Genomic DNA, 20,042 nt, shown 5'->3' on the forward strand with positions numbered 1-20,042 from the left:
CTCATATTAAATGACATTGTAACGGATAACTCACGTCTTAAACCGAGTTTCGCGTGCTCCTGAGAAGAAGGGCTACGTAGTAGCCCGAAACAAGTCGAGCTAAACTCGGTTTAAGACGCGAGTTATCCGTTACAATGTCATTTAATACAAGTATTTGTGGTTTACTGATAACGAGAATTTCCTGTTAGGTATTTAATGTTTCGTCTGGTTCTAACGCTTCTTTACATGTGCCTAACAGCGTGCTATTTTATGAATTTATGAGTGATAAATAAATTTAATAAATTAACCGCTATAACTTTGTCATTTTACTAAAACCTTTCTAGTGCCTAATTATAAATTAGACCTTATTCTATGGGACCTAGAACGCGATTTAATTAAATGAGCTCTCAATATTCGGACAAATCTATGAGCACCACGAGCACATATAGATTCCATAGAAAATATCCATAGATCGTGAATAATTTTAAAGCGATTGTTCAATATTGCTATGTAGGTGGGTACTTATATAGTTGCTATTAAATTATTTCGTTCAATATTGCTATGTAGGTGGGTACTTATATAGTTGCTATTAAATTATTTCGAAATATTTCAACAATTACAATTTCTAGGGCAATTTTCAATGAACACTTCAGTGAAGTAATGTTTTCAGTGGTTTGTCACGTTTGACTTGGCATTTTGAGCAAATTGCTGAATTAAACTTTTTGTCAACCTAAGTAAAAAAAGTGTACCTAATATATTACCTACCCAAATTTACCAAAATTTATGAAATATTAAAAAAATGAGAACGATTTTCTATTGTTTCCAGTATCTGCTGAAAAACACAAGACTAAGTGATGTGAATAAACGACTAAAAGCTCAGATTTGGAGTTCTGTGGTGACGATAGTGCTGGTTGAAGCCAAGAACTTGCCCGCCATGGACCTGGACACGAGGTCTAGTGACCCTTATTGTAAATTTAGGTAAGTGGATTAAGATAATGGTCGTTGTGTGCTGGTCCGTTTTGAAAGCAGTTGATGTTTAAGGAGCTGTTTCACCATCCATTGATTAATTTTATTTGACGGATAAATGTGATGATGTCTCCGTCTATTTGGACAAAACAAACAGAGACGGCATCACATTTATCCGTCCAATAAATTTGATCAATGGATGGTAAAACAGGGGGTTACAATCATATTTATGGAACGTGAAATATTTCAAAATTACGAATGCTAAAGTTTGTGAGCGTGCATGCTTTTAGGTATGTACCTGTATGCAAGTATGTATGTATGTGTGCGTGTGTGTGTGTGTGTGTGTGTGTGTGTGTGTGTGTGTGTGTGTGTGTGTGTGTGTGTGTGTGTTGTTACTCTTTCACCCTAAAACAGCTTTACAATTTGATTGAATTTGGTACCTGTGTAGGTAATATAGTGATTCTCTGGAATAACACAAAGTGTACTTACGTACTTTAATTTCATATCTTTTGTAACTTTTTCAAACGTGAAATAGTTTTTAACAACTTTTGTACCCTGAATAATGTCATCTACGTAAACTTCGTTAAAATTTGCAGGTTAGGAAACGAGAAGTACAAGAGCAAGGTGGTCTGGAAATCTCTACATCCTTCCTGGCTGGAGCAGTTCGACTTGCACCTCTATGATGACCAGGAACAGATCCTGGAAGTCACGGTGTGGGATAAAGACAAACAAACCAAAGATGACTTCCTTGGGAGGTAAGCTAGAAAATATTTTTCCTCCATATCTTTGTTGAGAAAGAAAATGCTCCAATTAGTTTTGCTTTTACGCAAACCCGATCTTGTACTAGAACATTCTAGAAATCCTTTGCTCCGTCAAGGCATAGGCTATAACGTCAAATACCTCAAAAAAAACTTCTTAAAACTTATAACGTTTCAACTCACGTTTAATATAAACCAGGAAAACTGTATAAGTAATATAAGTCATGAACGGTCCTACTAGTTTTAAGATAAGATTTTCCAAAAAGATGGAAATTAGTTGGAGTGTTTAATTTTGTGATTTTTTTAAGTTATTCTACCTCTTTAGATGTACGATAGACCTGTCTAAGCTAGAACGGGAGAAGACGCACAATATATGGCAAGAGCTAGAAGACGGGAACGGCCAGATATTTCTATTGCTTACCATCAGTGGCACCACGCAATCGGAGACCATCACAGACCTGACCAGCTACAAGGAGAATCCGAGGGACAAAGAGATCATAGAGAGAAGATATGTAAGTAGCTATATTAACTGCCGCATCATCATCATCCCAGCTTATGTACATTAGAACCAACTGATTCGTGACCCATGTGGAAAAAGTTATAGTAACATCGCATGCTTGACAAGGAAAATTATGATACTGTGAGAACGTTCTGCGGTGGGTCAGGAATCAAATGGTTCATTACAGGAGTCAAAAAATAATTGAAAATGTCATCAAATTCGCCCATTAACAAAATGCAATGTGACCACCACGAAATTTGGGGCGGTTGAAATGCTCGAATTATGACACAAAATTCATCATCCCAGCCTATATACGTCCCACTGCTGGGCACAGGCCTCCTCTCAGAACAAGAGGGCTTGGGCCATAGTTCCCACGCGGGCCCAGTGCGGATTGGGAACTTCACACGCACCATTGAATTGCTTTGCAGGTTTGTGCAGGTTTCCTCACGATGTTTTCCTTCACCGCAAAGCTCGTGGTAAATTTCAAATGTAATTCCGCACATGAATTTCGAAAAACTCAAGAGGTGCGAGCCGGGGTTTGAACCCACGACCCTCTGTTTGAGAGGCGATAGGTCAAACCACTAGGCCACCACGGCTCTCTGGCGCTCACGGCGCTCGGCAAAATTCATAATAGCACAAAAAAATCGATTGAGTTTAACTAAATAATACTTAATACCCAACCTCCTCTCAAAATGAGAAGGAAATAGTGTAAAACGGATATATCCATTATCAATTAATAATTCAAACAAAATCATTGATTTATTGAAGCGATTAGCGGGAAATCTCGTGTTTGACTTTCATTGAAGTTAGCATTAGCACGTCCATTAATCTTGTTTCTTTTTTATATTAGCTCGGAGTGCCAACGGCCAGGTATTTTTAGACGTGTTATAATGCCATTGTATACTATCAAGGTCTAGGTTTGGATTCTGAATAGAATTTAGGGCCTCTCATTCATGTTACAGCGATGACACCGTTGATAACCAGCATTTTTTTTTATGATCACTGTCTTTTGCTGTGGTGGTCTAGTAGTTTGACCTATGGCCTCTCAAGCAGAGCATCGTGGGCTCAAATACGCGACTGGATCTTTCCAAATTCATGTGCGAAATTACATTTGAAATTTACTACGAGCTTTACGGTGAACGAAAAAATCGTAAGGAAACCCGCGAACTGCGAAGCCATTTAATGATGTGTGTGAAGTTCCTAATTCGCACTGGGTCCGCGTGGGAATAGATTGACCCAGTCCTTCTCATTTTGAAAGGAGGCTAGGATGATAATGATGATATGTATTTAAATTTTTCGTCCGCTGAGCAACACTGAACCTATTTATAAAGCCTATAGTGAAGCATCCACTGAGTACCGACCGGGTTATTGAGATGCTATCAGTCCACCTAGCGGGAGGCCCGTCAACGTCTCGTCTATACCACGCGCCATATAAATCTGCCTAAAAGTTCATTACTTAATACTCAGTGTTGACGCATTTTTGGGATACATTTTTTATGCGACGTCTTTACGTTACTCCCGGATTGTGTTCGAATCGCTTAACGGTATAGTGCCTATTCAACTATTGGAATTATACCTTTATAGTTTTGTGGTACTAGTCGTGTCAATGAACTTTTAGGCAAAGTTAGGCGGCGGAAGGTATAGCATTGAATGCTTTGTATGCTAAGCACACAGAACTATGTTTTTCAGACTTGGTACTACCTCAACGAGCAGTCCAGTGGCGTAGGCTGGCTGTGTGTGAAAGTGTACGGAGCAAAAGGGTTAGCTGCTGCGGACTTGGGCGGCAAATCAGATCCATTCTGCGTACTAGAACTTGGCAATGCAAGGCTACAGACGCACACGGAGTACAAGACGTTGACCCCTAATTGGAATAAGATTTTTACATTGTAAGTGATTCATTTATTAGGTAGTAGGCTTTAACATAATATACAATCCCCCCTCCTCCCATGGGTGCCGTAGAAACCGGCCGAGGGATACCTAATACCAGAAGTAGGACAGCAGCGTCTTCTTGGCAACCTTACATTCTATACTGTGTTTGCCAAACCGTTTGCCAAACATGGCGAGTATTAGCAAGGGTCATGATTGAGCAACTGGTCCCTGTTTCTCAAAGCATATTAGTCTAATAATTAGTGTTTTGTCTCATAACTTGTTTAAAAATGAGACAAAACACTAATATTATTTGACAAATTGTGACTGTTTTGATGCTTCGAGAAACTGGGCCCTGCAGGTGGTCTATCGGGGATCTATGCCCAACAGTGCTCGTACAGTCACCAGCACCAATATCTGACACAACAAGTGCGCATAAATATCTGATACGACTCTATTTCTAGGGCCGGAAGGATGTGTCAGATATTTTTGCACGCTCCGCTGTGGCAGATATTAATGCTGTTGACTGTACTACGGTTGATGTGACGATGATACATATAAAAGAGTAACGTTCTGATCGACTGACTAACTGAAAATGCGCAGCCTATACACTCGTTAGAATAAGAATCGGTGTTCCCTGAACTTTACAATCTTACCTTTAACATCTACGAGTACAGTCGTAGTGGTTAATCGCAAGCCTATTTTCCATTAAAAAAAAACCTGAACAAAACACATACAATTATTCTTTCCAGTACAGTAAAGGATATAAGTTCGATTCTAGAACTAACAGTATACGATGAAGACCACGATCACAAAGTAGAATTCCTTGGCAAACTGGCGGTGCCGCTGTTGAGTATACGGAACGGTGAGAAGAGATGGTACGCGTTAAAAGATAAGAAGATGAGAGCAAGAGCGAAAGGGAGCTATCCCCAGATATTGTTGGAGATGACTGTGATATGGAATCAGGTGAGTTATAGGATTATTGGTGCGAGTTGATAAGTACCTATTATGATAACGTCTAAGAATAGCGACTATCGCTTAATTATCGCAAACTGTATGACGGGCGTCGCTTGTCACCGCGCGCACTGAGTTTCATGGTACCATGCATTCAGTTCTTGTCAAACGTGCGGCCCGTCAAGCTAGTGATCGTCAATGTATTTTTGTTCTAGCCTAGAGTAAGCTTCCAGCGTTTCGCTACTTAATAAGAATATAGAAATGTTCAGAATTTTGTCCATTTGAGCAACGCCACATTCCTTTTTCATAATTTCCCTGTGTATAATTGTATTAAGTAACTAGGTCATCAAAGAATGCCAAGAAAACAAAGGGATTAGGAATTTCTACCTCTACAAAACTAAAGTCTCGATTTTCTCTCTGTACCTGTTTTCTGTATCGCTTACTATTTCTGGTGTACAATAAAGAGTTTATTGTATTGTATTGTATTGTCCCGATTGACTGACTGACTCCCTCAACAACACCCATTTTAAACAGACAAATCAGACATTTTGCACAGAGATTTCCTTCAAATTGCAGACAAGGAATCAGGACGTATTTTGCTAAATTCCCATGGGGAGGAACGCGTGGAGTAAGGTCGACTAAAACGGCGTTATAATCAATTTTCTGTTGCAGTTGAAAGCAGCCATAAGAGTAGTGAACCCAAAGGAGCCCAAGTACATGCACCAAGAGGCTAAGTTTAAGAGACAACTGTTCATTCGAAACGTAATGAGGCTCAAGGCTATCATCATGTGGTTCATTGAGATTGGGAAGATTTTACAGTAAGTATCCAAGAATTCGTGGAGTGTCCGGAGTTCGTGGGATGTCCGGACAATAAAAACTCATTTCGTTGTGGCCAGCAAAGCGTCTTTTGCGTGCACCATCAGCGTAATACTGCGATCCCAAGCCGCCTGCCAAGCGTGGGAGTTATGGCGAAAAGGGCCTTTGTTCACCAGTGGACGTCTTAGTCGTATCGAAATTTCATAAAATTTACAGAGCCACATTAAAATAAATTTTCCGTGAACCGTTTCCTCGATCTAAAATCGATTATAACTCCCTTATTTCGCAATGCTTAGACATGAAACATTAACCAATAGTAGATAATGAAATGAAATGAAAAACATTTATTCGAGACACAAAATATGAAAAAAAAGAAAGAGTAAGTTACAATGTGAATTTATTTTATGTGCCCGAAATGGTCCCGCCTCAGCATAAATGCAGACTCCTCGGATGGAGTCAGCGCTGGTCTTCCGGCGAAACTATAAAGAATGATGTACCCTTCAATGTTGCGGACAAATTTTTCAATAATGTAAATAGCTATCGAAAAATCGATATTATTCACTCGACACTTGACTCATTTTCTCGTTTATTTCAGAGACTGCTTTGAATGGGAGTCCCGCATCCGCTCGTTCTTAGGTCTTCTGGCGTGGCTAGCGTTCTGCTATTACTACGAGATGTGGATGCTTCCTTTGCTCACTCTCATCTTCTTCACGAGGAACTGGCTCATATACAGGCTCACTGGTGAGTAGACCATCAACAAAATGCCCCATTCTGTACCACTACACTGTATCATCCACGTAATATATAGGTAGTTTTTATTTAGCTTGACATGTTTGTTGATGATTTTTTATTTCTTAAAATCTTGCAAATTAATTCTGATACACTTGTAGTACCTACCTAGATCGGATCGACTTGAAATTTGTTAGAAACAAATATTTAAAAAACCTTATTTAACGTCAAGTCAAGATACATAATTAAAGTACTCACTTAAACAATATTGACATGACTTTTTACTGATAAACACTTTTTAAGCATGTCGAGCCATTCATAGCTACTACTGTTACAAATGCAAAAGTAACTCTATCTATCTGGCTGTCGGTTACCTTTTGACGCTTAAACTGCAGAACCAATTTAGATGAAATTTGGTATAGAGATAGTTTCAGACCCCATAAAAGATCGAGGATAGTTATAAGCAAAAGACGAAATTTCCGCAGATGAAGTCGAAGGCAGCTTCAAGTCACGATTATATTTTTATATCTGATTAATTGTTAATTGCTGTTACTTATTTCAAAATAGTAGATTGTAGAACAAGAGCATAAAACGAGCCATTTTACCCGAGGGTGAATAGACACGTCGTCGAGGGGAAAATGTAGATTTTACACTGTCTTTCACTTCGATTGCGAGGAGATGAAACAGCAACAGTAGAAGCAATTGTACACTTACTGGGTACCTCTTATTTTTCATGCATTGCTATAATAGTCATAAACTTTTAGTTTTATTGATTTATTTTGATTGATTTTTTAGTTTTAAATAAATTGAAAAAACTAAAAAATATATAGAAACCTTTTTGTTTGTGGCTGTTGACACCTGATTGCCTTGGTCTTAGACGAAGAGTTAACTTTTTGCACTAGAACATAAAAAATAATTTTATGTCATATAATGTCTTAAACTTTCCTGATTTTTACTCATAGTCAAAATACCACGCACAGAACTTATCACGCTAACACACACGAGTAATATTTACCTCGACGTTTCGGCAACATTACAGTAATAAACCCCACACTTCAGGCTACTTGTGACTTGTGACCACGGCCACTGTAATGTTGCCGAAACGTCGAGGTAAATAAATATTACTCGTGTATGTTAGCGTGATAAGTCCTCTGCGTGGTAATTTTATGTCGCCTAGATCCAGCATAAATATGAAGTGCTTACGGGCATGAGAATTGAATAAGCACTTTTTCATAAATATTTAGTCAAATCAAGATTGTTTAACTTATACATATTTCTAATACTATAAATAGAAATAATAGAAGAATAGCTATCAATAACTTCAGTAGTTAATTTTGTTTACACTTAAGCTGCGTTTCCACTAGACATGTGCGAGAATGCGATACGAGGAACATGATTGTCATCATGGACCAATAGAAAGGTCATTCTACTTTTGGTTGACCAGTCATTTTTGTAATGTGGTCTTCAAATTTTTTTTTTTAAAAATACGGTAAAGTGCTCGTTGCATCTTACATTTAAACATAACATAATTTTTCATAAATTTAACCTGTATTCATTTTTTACATTTAATTTTATTGAAATATTTACGTTTTAAATTTCGCAATTTTATACGTTTTAATATTTCCTAAATATTTCCTTTTTCCCTTAATTTCTAAAGGGTTAAAAATAATTCTGACTGTATATTTTTTAGAGTTTGAAACTCCTAAAGAAAATAACAACAAAACTTTGCGAAACCACAACTCAACGTATGCGTATCATTATTATCTATAAAGTACGTAAAGACACTAACCCGAAAAATGGAATCCCGCCATTTGTCAGCAAGTAGTTGAGTAAATGGCATTTTTTATTTTTAAAGTTTTTTTATTAAATTCAGTTATTATATAAGTTATTTACACTTGATAATAATCACTAGGTATGCCTTATATTTCACAAAACATTAATGGTTACTTAAAAGTAGAATGGCCCAGATACGCTTCATTTACCTATCCTCGCTCAGCATAAGTAGCTCTAGTTGGAAACATGACAAACACATTCCTCGCGACGCATCCTCGGCCATATCTGGTGGAAACACAGCCTTATAGATCTTCTTTGTACTTTATTTTATTTTCGATTTTTTCTTTCATTCCTTTGTTTTATGTTGATTTTGTAGTTGAAATCAAAAATTCCCGAATCTATCGAGTACTGCAGCCGATTTTGCCATATTTTAGTGGGAGTAAGTCTTGGATGTTGTGAAATACTGAATGACTAGAATGACAGGCATGCGTATAGTCAGCATCAAAATAAATGTCGCCCTGTATTATGTTAACTTGCAGAACTTACCCTCTTCTTCTCTGTGTGTAGAAACACACAACAACATCCCACGAATATTACAAATGCGAAGGTTTGTAAGTCTGTTTGTTCGTGACACAGAGTACATATATAACAGAGACACCACCTAGTACAAGCAAATGGTATCACCCTAATACTGGCTATTCAACTGGCTATTTTTCTTTCCTTCGATTTCCAATAGATGGCACCAGTGAGAACATGTTAATAGTAGTGCCATCTATTGCTGTTTTTTTGTATTAAATATAGCGTGTAGGGATTGGTAGGCCATGTTCGTGACCTTTTCACTTTTAAGCCGCTGAACTGATTCAGACAAAATTCGGTATACGGATATAGTTTTTTTCCTGGAAAGTTGCATTGTTCCCGCGGGATAGTGATAAATAAATTCTAAGCGGACGGAGTCGCGGGAAACAGCTAGTACGTCATAAAATATCAGAAGGAGGATAGGTTCTGCATGTTAATATATATGTGTCGCACAAGCGTAGCTGCGGCTTACGGTTGATAGCGGAAACACAAGGTAAAACTTTGGTTCGTTAAAATTACGCTCTATGGTGTTTTCCGTTTATATTTTGGCGTTGACTGTATCATTAAGACTAACAAGCATCCATCCCAGCCTATACACGTCCCACTGCTGGGCACAGGTCTCCTCACAGAATGAGAGGTCTTGGACCGTTACCACGTGGGTCCAATGCGGATTGGGAACCCGCACACCATTGAATTTTTTCGTTTGTGCAGTTTCCGCACGATGTTTTCCTTCACCGTAAAGCTCGTACTAAATAATAATATCAAATGTAATTGGGCCAATCAACTTTTTTACTCACACTAATTTTGTCCGCGACATTTTTCAAACAATTACAGATTTTTGTAAGTAAACATGTTTTTTCTGTAATTTAATAGATGGTGTACATGAATGAATACATGCAATCCTACGTAAGTTCAACCTATTAAACCGTGGAATATCTTGTTGCAAGTACGATTTTTTGGTAACGCCAGAGACAATTTTGGTAACGCAGGAGACGCCCAAAGTGTGGGTAAAATAGTTGATTGGCCCAATTACGCGCATGAATTTTGAAAAATTCAGAGATACGTGCCCCAGTTTGAACATACGGTCCTCTGTTTGCTAGGCTGTATGTAGGTCAAATCACGACGCCATCACGGCTTTTAACAACACTTCTAACAAGCATGATGGCGAAACGTTCATTAAACCGCAGCTTCTTCTCTAATTAATTGATTGTTGAATTAAACAACTTGATAGAGAAAAACCCCATCCCAAGGACCTTATTTTACCTTCTTCGAAATAAAATTAATGGTATTCTTAATGTAGTATGTGGATTACAAATAAACAGTAGGCACTTTTTTCATTTTTTAAAATCATTCATTCTGTAAATAGACATCAAAATAAAAAGCACTTTACACACGTCATTTTTAAAACCATCAGCGCTTTCGGAAAGGCCATCATTAACATCAAAACTAAAAAGGTATTTACAGGTATCCCTACTAATTAATTGCAACTGTCCCTAGGAGGCAATCCACTGCTCCTGCCAGTTGACGATGAAGATCTACTTGCAGAAGAAGATGATGAAGAAGAACCTGATAAGGTATAAAACAAGTGTTTAACTTGCAATTGTTATCTTTAATATCTCCATACTTTACGGGTATCCCGTGAAACTGTATCGAAAATACAAACTGAGACATGGATGCACAGAAAAATCAGAAAAAGATACCAGCGCTGGGAATCGAACCCAGGTCCACAGCAATCCGTGCTGCGTGCTATTACCCCTACACCACCGCTGGACAGGAATCTAGACACGAATTTTTCCTATGCATACATATCTCAGGTTGCTTATTTCTACTACGCTACTTATGCAGCAGCACTAGCCCCCAGCGCTGGTCTCATTTTCTGGTCTCAGTTTGTTCGTATTTTCGATATCGAAATCGAAACTTAATTTGTGGGCTTTCGTACAGTGCAGCAGTGTTCGGCCGCAATCGGGATCGAAGAGCAGTACCCAAGCATCCTGCAATTTTTCTTCTTCTCTCTCTCTCTATTTATTTCCCGTGGTCACTTGATTTTACCGATTTCATCCTTCTTTTTTTAAAGTTTTCTTATACTCTACAATGTAGAGTATATGAAACTTTTTTCTATTCATTAGAGAGCACATGAATAGAAAATAAAAGGACAATACCGGGTGTAGCCTGTAATATGAGCACATAATTAAAACATAGATCATACTCCTCAAACTGAACAACATTAGTTCAGCGATTTTTTTAAAGAATTAGTTTTTTTAGTTTTTAATACACTTTTAAGTTTATTCGAAGAAGCAATGTAAAGCAAAATGTTTGATGTTTGTAGCGTGCGTGACAGGCGACGTCACTTGTGTTCTAGGATGGCGTACATTGATAGCAATATTTAATTTGTATGAAAAAAGGAAAATTCAAAGACTCCATTATTTTTAAAAGTCGCTGAACTAATGTTGTTTAGTTTGACGAGGACGATCTATGTTTTAATTTTTTGCTCGTATTACAGGCCACACCCGGTATAACGACTAAGTAAATTGTTCCCTCATCCTAAGCTAAGTGATTTAAATTACAACCGCTATTCGAGAGATGAAATTCGGCGCAAGATTTTTTATGCAAGTGAATGGAAATTTAAAAAATATACGATTGAGTCATCATCAGTCGAAAAATGACAACTATTCAACAAAGGCTTCCTCCATTAGAACATAAGAACAGCCTCCGAATAAAATTTTATATTATGGGCGAAACTGAAACACAAACTGAAATAAGGTTTTGGTGTCGGTTGCAAATACCAGTTTCGGTTGGATTATCATGTTGGATATTAATCAGCCGTAGAACGTCCATAAGCCTCCCCCATAGGCCTCCATTTGCATCCCTAGGAAGCAGCCTGCATCCACCGTGAACCCGCGGCTTTAGCCAGATCATCCGTCCATCTCTTTGGTGGTATTCCTACTCTGCGCTTCTGCGCGGTCTCTATTCTACGTTGTTTTCTGCCCCAACTACCTTCTGTTTATTTGTGCTCTGGCCTGCCCATTGTCACTTCAACGAGTTTATTTGCTTCGGTTGGATCTACAATTTATGTTGTAAATTTTGTTCCTTCCCGTAGGAGGAGAAAAAGTCTCTTAAGGAGAGGCTGCAGGCGATTCAAGAAGTGACGCAGACGGTACAGAATGCCATCGGCTACGTCGCATCTTTAGGAGAAGCTGTTAAAAAGTTAGTAAAATAACTGTTACCTATTTAGTTTCAACTATACTTTTCTACTTAGTTTTAAGGCTTCGTACAGTCAAGTTCAACAAAAATATGTGATATTATGACTCTATTGTTAACGGCGTAGAAGTGTTCAAATATTTTTGATCTAATTTTTGCTCAGAAATTTAAGAAGTCGACTGTTCCTTAGGTAATAATTTAGTTACTGTGGCTGTTGTTATAATATATCACCAGCGGCGTCTTTAGCCCATGTAGCGCCCGTGTGCAATTATTACTTTAGCGCCATCTAGGAAGCGCGCGGTCAAAATGGAATAAGTAGGTACAACGCACACCCTGCACTATAGGTAAAGACGCGTCTGTATGTCACATTTGTGGCAAATTAATAAATTGGTAGTAAATAAGGCTGGGTTCACATGGCGCAGTCTTACACGATTTTTTATCGTAGGTACACGTTTTATCGAATAAGATAACTTTGTGTCTTTTATACGACGACGTATAAGCGACGTGTGAACGGTTCTACACAAAGTTATATGCCACAACTTATTCGATAAAACGTGTACGATAAAAAATCGTGCAGGACTGCGCCGTGTGAACCCATCCTAAGGGTAGAAAGATGGCGAATGCGATTGTGAGTTCCTGCACTTTAGACAATACGCAAACAGAAGATAACTTAGTGATGAGATTTTTTTTTAAACTTGTTCTGCCTTGTTTCAGTCTTATGAACTTCACGGTGCCATATCTTAGCTATATAGCTATAATCATGCTGTTTGGAGCGATGGTAGTGCTGTACATTATACCTCTGCGGTATCTCCTCATGGCATGGGGTAAGTGGAAGATAACGTTTCGATAAGTCTGTTCAACAACTTTGACATTTGTGACACGTTTGTAGTCGGTCGAATAACTAAATGAGCCAATCGCAAGCAAGAATGTAACGTCAAACTGCCACGACCACGGTGGTCGGACCACCACCGCGACGATACTAACGCCATCTAGTGATATTTCGTCTGTAATGGAACCTTTATTTAAATATTTGGCTATGGGAATTATTGGGAATAATTACAGAGGATTATGTTTAATGTTACGACGTGTTTTTTTTATGAAATAAGGCGACAACCGAACAAGTCCAAATGGCAACCTGATGGTAAGTGAGCGCATTCATGGACACTCGCAACTTCAGAGGGTTATATTGTAAATAGGATACATTGCCGGCCTAAAGGCCTAATATAGAATAGCTCGTGTGCCAGTAATGTCAATGATTTTAGCCTGAAAAACGGTACAGAAACTTAACCTATTGTTATCCTTCATTTTCACAGGTATTAATAAATTTACACGAAAAATACTCCGGCCACATACGATACCCAACAACGAAGTGTTAGACTTGCTGTCAAGGGTGCCAGATGACGAGATTTTGGTAATTTTGCGTTTTAAATCCATTTTAACCTTTTAACCACTAAAATATTCTACAGTGGGTATTTTTTTTTACTATGTGTATTAGAACTGTGTACCTAGTAGTGAAAAGTTAAATAATGACTACATAACACCACCTTCTCACCTACCTGTTGCGACTTTAACCTTTTAACCTGCAATTAATTTTACAAACTAGTTTCTGTTAAAAAAAATCCAGTGCTTTTTATTTTACTTCATCTATTTTCTACGGATTCACCGATAAGGGTTAAAGTTTTTTTAATATTTTCAGTTGGACTGTCGGGAACTGAAGCCTCACTCGTCCACAGAGCATCGTCGTGACGCGCGCAAAAAGCACAAAGCCTCTTAACAAAACCAATTTAAACGCAGAATCACTGTCTACATCGCCAAACTGAGGGATAAGTTGTAAAGCGCTACTCGTTGGACCACGTTTTATAATTTATTTACTTTTTTTTTCTGCATTTTATTTCGACTCCATCCACGAAATCCTGTCAATGGCATACAATAATTTAAGTAATACAAACTTATACCTAAATAATTAATCTGACATTGACGAATTAAACATTTCACACTACTAAATAGTTCAGACCTTCCTGTGTCAAATAAGTGAAACATAATTATTTAGAGAGAAGGAGGTTACACTTCAGACCCCTTTGTCTCTTTTGTTGAAAAAAAGCTTACAGAACGTGTTAAATATACTCATATCTTTGTTACCGATAAGTGCCACTGGAGGCGCTTCAAGATTACCTATAGTAATTGAAACGCTAACGTGAACGCGCTTGAGTTGTTATTTCGTGTGTGACAGACACTCCAAAATTTGACCAATTAGTAGCAAAGCTATGTGCTTGCCTAGCGTAACATGTAAGGAACAAAGTAAGTACAATGCTGTCAAGCTAAAATATAATTTTAATTTGTAAAAAATACCTATTTTTATTTTATTATCTAACTACGTACTTCGCGTAGGTCCAACGTGTGACTCTTAGTGTATATTTTCAATAGTAAACTAAAGTGTTCAAAGTCCCAAATAATTATACCTAGACATAGGATCTCAAAAATTTATCCTACATTCATTCTACGAGATGTTTCATCACAAACAAAATGACAAATGATGCTGCAGTTACACTCAGTCACTTAAATTAAATTAAATTTCCTCTCTTAATAATTGAGCGTTTTCAATACTCGTAAACTTTATCCGATTTTTTATCGAATTTCTGAATCTCATACTCGGAACAACCTCACTAAAATATTCTACACGTGTTCCACGTTTAAATGTTATGTAAGTGTAAAACCAGTGTAAAACAGATTCGTATTAAAGTTTCTTAAACAGGTGCATAAATTTATATAAATTTACCAAAAGATGTCGTCCACGTAGAATAGATAGGTGATATAATCAGTTTTTTGTAATGCGTGCAATGGTTTAGCTCAAAATGTCGAAAAAACATGCGATTAAAAATAATCAAATGAAATACAATCTTGTTGATCAAATTTTCTTTTCCTACGTGAATGATTAAACTACACGCTATGAGTCTTCCTATGCACGAAACCTCGAAAAGGTTCAAAACGTCTGAATGCTAAAATAATATATCTCAACGCAATCTTTGCCGATCAACCTCGTTATTTAAACCTTTTAAAGTCAAATATATTTCAAACGAACGTGATAGAAAAGGTTAAAATTATGGCTGAAGTCTGACAAAATAATTAAAAGCGTCATTTAACCAGCGTTTACGACCGTCTGAACGTTGATCTGATATTTTTCTGCTTAAAAGCAAAACATTTACGATGTTTATTCTCTCTTAGCTATGCAATGGTTTTAATTTGTCGTTCTAAAAAATACATACAACTGACACAAAAGACCAGGTGGTTTTTGAAACGCTGAAAATTGTATTATTCCTCTAGAGAATAGAAAATATATCGTGTGCTTATCAGCAGTGAATTTAGCATCATTGTGAACCAATGTAACTAATTGGTTTTTACCTGCGGTTTTTACGCTTAATATATCAATCGAGAGGCTATAGAACGCATTTTTCTTTCACAAATAAACATAAAATGTATGATTCAATACCCGTCACCCTTGATGTGAGAAAAAAAACTACAACTATTGTTAAGTGCACATTGCCAAGGGCAAAACCACATCTCTTCCAATGTTTTCCATTTAAATATATTCTACACTTATACTTATAGTTTACGAAATTAGTGTTAATATTTGTTTAGTAAGTATTTGGAAATTGAGAGCTACAAAAAGTTTAATTATATTTTAATAATGCTGCCAATATTGTGCGGTAGAAACGTTGCATTTAAATTTACTTTTTAGAGTAATTAAGTAAAATTTGAATAAAGTAAGACTAAATGTTTAGATAGAGTTTTTAATTACACAAATTTTGTATCGAGTATTATAATATTTTTGTTAAGTTAGTGTTGGAAAGTTTTTACGAAACAGTTTTTTAGTAAAACCAGAAGTTACCAGTTATTATAGATATGTATATATGTAAGAAAAATATAGATTTGTTTATAATGTGTAGATTTCCACTTCTAACGCTACATCATCAGAATACTTGCATTAATAGCATCTCTGAATCGGATCTAGCGCATTCAACTTTAAAGTAAGATAATGATTTTCTGTCTAACTTTAAGGTAGAATCGCTTTCGCCTCATATATTCTTACTTAGTTTACTGATCAGCGGGAAAATTGTATATAAACAAAATATACATACCTATTGGATAAAGGTTAAAAGTTTAGGATGTCGTCCAATCACGAACCGCCAATATTAAAATTCCTCGCTAGCGCCATCTAATGTAAAATATTAGTACTAATATTTGCTTCTTCGTGTTTCATCTAGGTATATTTAATATAACACAATAAACGATGGAAGACTGAGATTAAATCTCATTACATTTATTGTACTTAGTTTGTCACTAACTAAATAGAATAAGATTTTATCAGAGACAAGAACCACCAAACTGACTGTGGATATAAAATGGATGATTCGTGTTTCTGAAAAGTTTTTGAGCAATAAAATTTAAATGTTATCCGTTTAAAATCTCAAATTTTATATATCATTAACTATCACTGTTTGTAATATTTCAGCTTTGAACAATTAAATTGCATTTCGCTTTAACTTATCTAGCTCGAATAATATGTGAAGTTTAAATCTTCTACAAAAAGCACAGATATTTGATGTTACCATATCTTTGAAATTTATCTAGATACAAATTTGTAATTTTCTATTGTAGCTAATTATATTATTAAAGTACAATTCCGTACCTGCTATTTCCTGTATCTCTAAAAAATCACAATTTTCGCATTTGTAGCCCACCGTCCTATCAAAAACTCACATTTACCTTATATTTTTCCTGTTGCACATATAATTCGCATAAACTTAGAAAGAAAGAGAGAGCCATATAGAATTATGGGAGTAAAAAAGAGGCAAAATGCAAAGACACAATTATCAATTGACTCCCAAGCCTATTGAAAAGCTAGAATGCTTCAACATTCCTGCGCCTAATGCTACGAGTACTAAGTAACTATTGATCATAAGACAGGTCTAGGAAGGGAGATGAAATGAAGACTAAGGAAATGTAAAAGAGAGATGTATGATGCCTTTATGAAAGCCGTAATGTATTACACAACTGATTCAGTTATTTTTTATTTGGTTTAACCTGAGTGTTCAATTACTTTTCAGCTTTTAAATAACAAGTAGTGGACGGTTCGCTTTGTCTTAATATTTCTAGTCAATTGCTTATAGCTAAGTTCCTGCTGACTGTACATTGAGAGCATTATTTTCGTGAGAGCACGGCTAGAGCACTATTTTATATAATGTACTAAGTTAGCACTTAAAGCACTGTTCCAACTTTACATTATTTACTGTGTAAAACAGCTGCATAAAAAGATGTGATATGTAATTTATAAGTTTTTTAAAATTGAATAAAATACTATGATTTGTGTTATAAATAATGTGCTTGTTTTATTCTCTTTCCCGAAACTTTAACCTTTTTACGGCTGGCGAGGTTAAATTTTCTGTGAACTGCGAACAATGGATGTAAGTATGAATGTAGGTTAGCGCCGCTTAGAAATATGTAGCACCTATGAAAAAGTATGCAATTTCCAATACTACTTACTTACACAGTGTTACACTGCCCAGTGTATTAAGTTTTCCAATTGTTTTTGGAATTGATTTGTTCTTTCATTTTTAACCTTTGTTTGTAAAAATATTAACTTATCCTACGCTTCCAAAAATAATATGTACTTACCAAAGACTAATAATACAATATAATAAGCCCATGGTGAGAAATTTTTAAATAGTTCGAATAGGTACATAGTTACATATTTTTGCATTTGAATATCGTATCCTATATGTATAAATATCTACTACTTATAAATACGTAATATATGTGTGTGAGTTGTGAGAACTATGTCGCATCAATTCCAGCGATTTTTATAAAAATATAGGATTAGGGGTATTTTGAAACCAGAAAAATAAATAATCGATCTGTTATAGTTTTTATCTCTGGAAAAAATAACGTTCGTAACTAGTGTTCTAGATAGGCACACATTATTTCAAAAAGAATAATTTTAAGAAAAATGTTATCCGACTCCAAAAAAAATTTGACAGAAAATAGAACAGAATTTTATTGAAAAATAAATATTTCTTACTTTTTAGTGATTTGATGCCAAAGTACTCGCACAACGATTCCTTTAAGTCCAAACACGGCTAGTTACATTGTTTTGTAACAATAACAAATACGTTTCTGAAAACCGCATCAAAATAGGTTTAGTAAAACGCGAGTTAACCGCGGAGAAACATACATACATACAGGTCAAACTGAGAACCCCCTTTTTTTAGGCTGGTTAAAAAAGTCTTGTCAGTTGAGATACTCATTATCCTTAGACAACTTAGATGGCTTGACTCATTACCTACTTACCTAATTTTAGCTAGTAGTTAATAATACAATGCTTTGTACACAAGACTTTGTAATTACACGTTACACGTAACTTTGTAATGGTAGCGCCATCTCTTGTCGAATAGCTGAACTACCTGAAATTGAAACCTTTTTTTTTATTTTTTCTCATGTCTGGCAACATTGCTATCTGTCAAACCAGTGCTGCAATTATATAACAATTGCCGTAATACACGGCAATTAATACCCCGTTTAATTTAAGGTTTCAATTTTATTACCAATCAAATTGTAACACACGTTTCTCGGTATTTCAACACAAATGGACTAATGAAGTCGGTTAAAAATACCTACATGTACATTTATTAGCTGTATTTATTATGTTTTTATTATAGTAGTTAACTCAATTTTAAATAGTTTCGTTGTTTCATTTAGAAACGTGTGCAAATTTTACCGTTAAGTTTCAAGTGTTAAAATAAATTGAGTATAAGATCGAATATCACAAAATACGGTATAAGGCAGCGTATCAAATTTTACGGCAGTTCGCATATTTATTATTATCTTAAGATAAACGTTTTGATTTTCTTTGTACTTATCTGTAAACTTTGCAAGACGCCTCAGTTCATGATAGAAACCACCTATGACTTTAAATAATTAAATAAAAAAACATACATTTAAAACTTTAAGTCATTGTAAAAGGTAATATTATATTGCGAAATTCACGAGCTTGAGTTGTGATATTGACGTGAAAAATAAAAGAGCCACCTAAAATCTGATTTTTTAACCTTCTTTTACTAATTTGTGTGCACTGAACACGTTAGTTAAAGACTTAAGAAAAACGTCTTAAATTAAAACTTCCACTGTGTTACTGCGCATAGTTAATTATTATCTTACATTTTGAATATCTTTTAAACAAACACTTTTTTGGAAAAAATAACTACTGTATTTCATCTGTTAAATATTTCCTTAAAGTTGACAGAAATCAAAAATAACACGTAGTATATTTTTAAAAATGGCAATTTCCGCTTCCAGAAACAGCAATTCCAATTTTTACACTCGCAACACTATGTCGAACTAGTGTCGCCCAAGCACTTTCATTCTGAGATAAGGCCTGTGTTCAGTAATGGGATGTTTGTTGTGTAGAGACTATGATAATTGATAATAAAACAGACGAAGTAATTAAAAATTAGCATTGTACATATTCGATAGAAGCTAAATAGTTATATTGGCAACGTTCTGCAGGGCTACTACGAAATTCGAAGTTCGTGTCGTGCGGTCCCTCTATCACTTATACTATTTAATACGAGAGGGAGAGGGATAGTACGATACGAACTTCGAGTTTCGAGTTTCGTAGTAGCCCTGCTGAGCCATCGCGAATTATTACAACAACTTGACAACAACAGAGTAGCAGTGTCAAACAATAAAATTGTATATTGTCAACGGTCAATGTTGCCATTCCATCTAAAAGTTACTCATAGAAAACTTTTAACTGATTTGGATGGAAACATCCTAGAAACGATGCTGAGAAATAAAAAAAAAATACAGATTCCGTCACTGGACAAGATTGAAGAATAAGTAAATGATTTTGTCAAATTATTTTATTACGAAAT

At 35.9% G+C, this 20,042-nt stretch overlaps 1 protein-coding gene across 21 annotated transcripts in view; it reads left to right on the top strand.

Moving 5' to 3' along the window:
* Positions 1–17,491, top strand: part of Mctp (multiple C2 domain and transmembrane region protein) — a 152,856-nt gene extending 135,365 nt beyond the window's left edge. For 19 of the 21 annotated variants that reach the window (XM_074104805.1, XM_074104806.1, XM_074104826.1 and 16 more), the window contains 13 exons: positions 806–957; positions 1,542–1,700; positions 2,029–2,215; positions 3,892–4,088; positions 4,821–5,034; positions 5,695–5,840; positions 6,434–6,579; positions 8,717–8,779; positions 10,414–10,490; positions 12,014–12,120; positions 12,829–12,938; positions 13,428–13,525; positions 13,811–17,491. In XM_074104805.1, the coding sequence (XP_073960906.1) occupies positions 806–957; positions 1,542–1,700; positions 2,029–2,215; positions 3,892–4,088; positions 4,821–5,034; positions 5,695–5,840; positions 6,434–6,579; positions 8,717–8,779; positions 10,414–10,490; positions 12,014–12,120; positions 12,829–12,938; positions 13,428–13,525; positions 13,811–13,888 (1,734 nt within the window). In that variant the 3' untranslated portion in view covers positions 13,889–17,491. The remainder of the gene's footprint in view (positions 1–805; positions 958–1,541; positions 1,701–2,028; positions 2,216–3,891; positions 4,089–4,820; positions 5,035–5,694; positions 5,841–6,433; positions 6,580–8,716; positions 8,780–10,413; positions 10,491–12,013; positions 12,121–12,828; positions 12,939–13,427; positions 13,526–13,810) is intronic. The other 2 variants (XM_074104807.1, XM_074104825.1) reach the window with 1 other exon arrangement.
* The last annotated feature ends 2,551 nt before the right edge of the window (positions 17,492–20,042 follow it).

This window comes from Choristoneura fumiferana, chromosome 22 (genome assembly GCF_025370935.1).
Source record: "Choristoneura fumiferana chromosome 22, NRCan_CFum_1, whole genome shotgun sequence".
In the NCBI taxonomy this organism is placed as follows: domain Eukaryota; kingdom Metazoa; phylum Arthropoda; class Insecta; order Lepidoptera; family Tortricidae; genus Choristoneura; species Choristoneura fumiferana.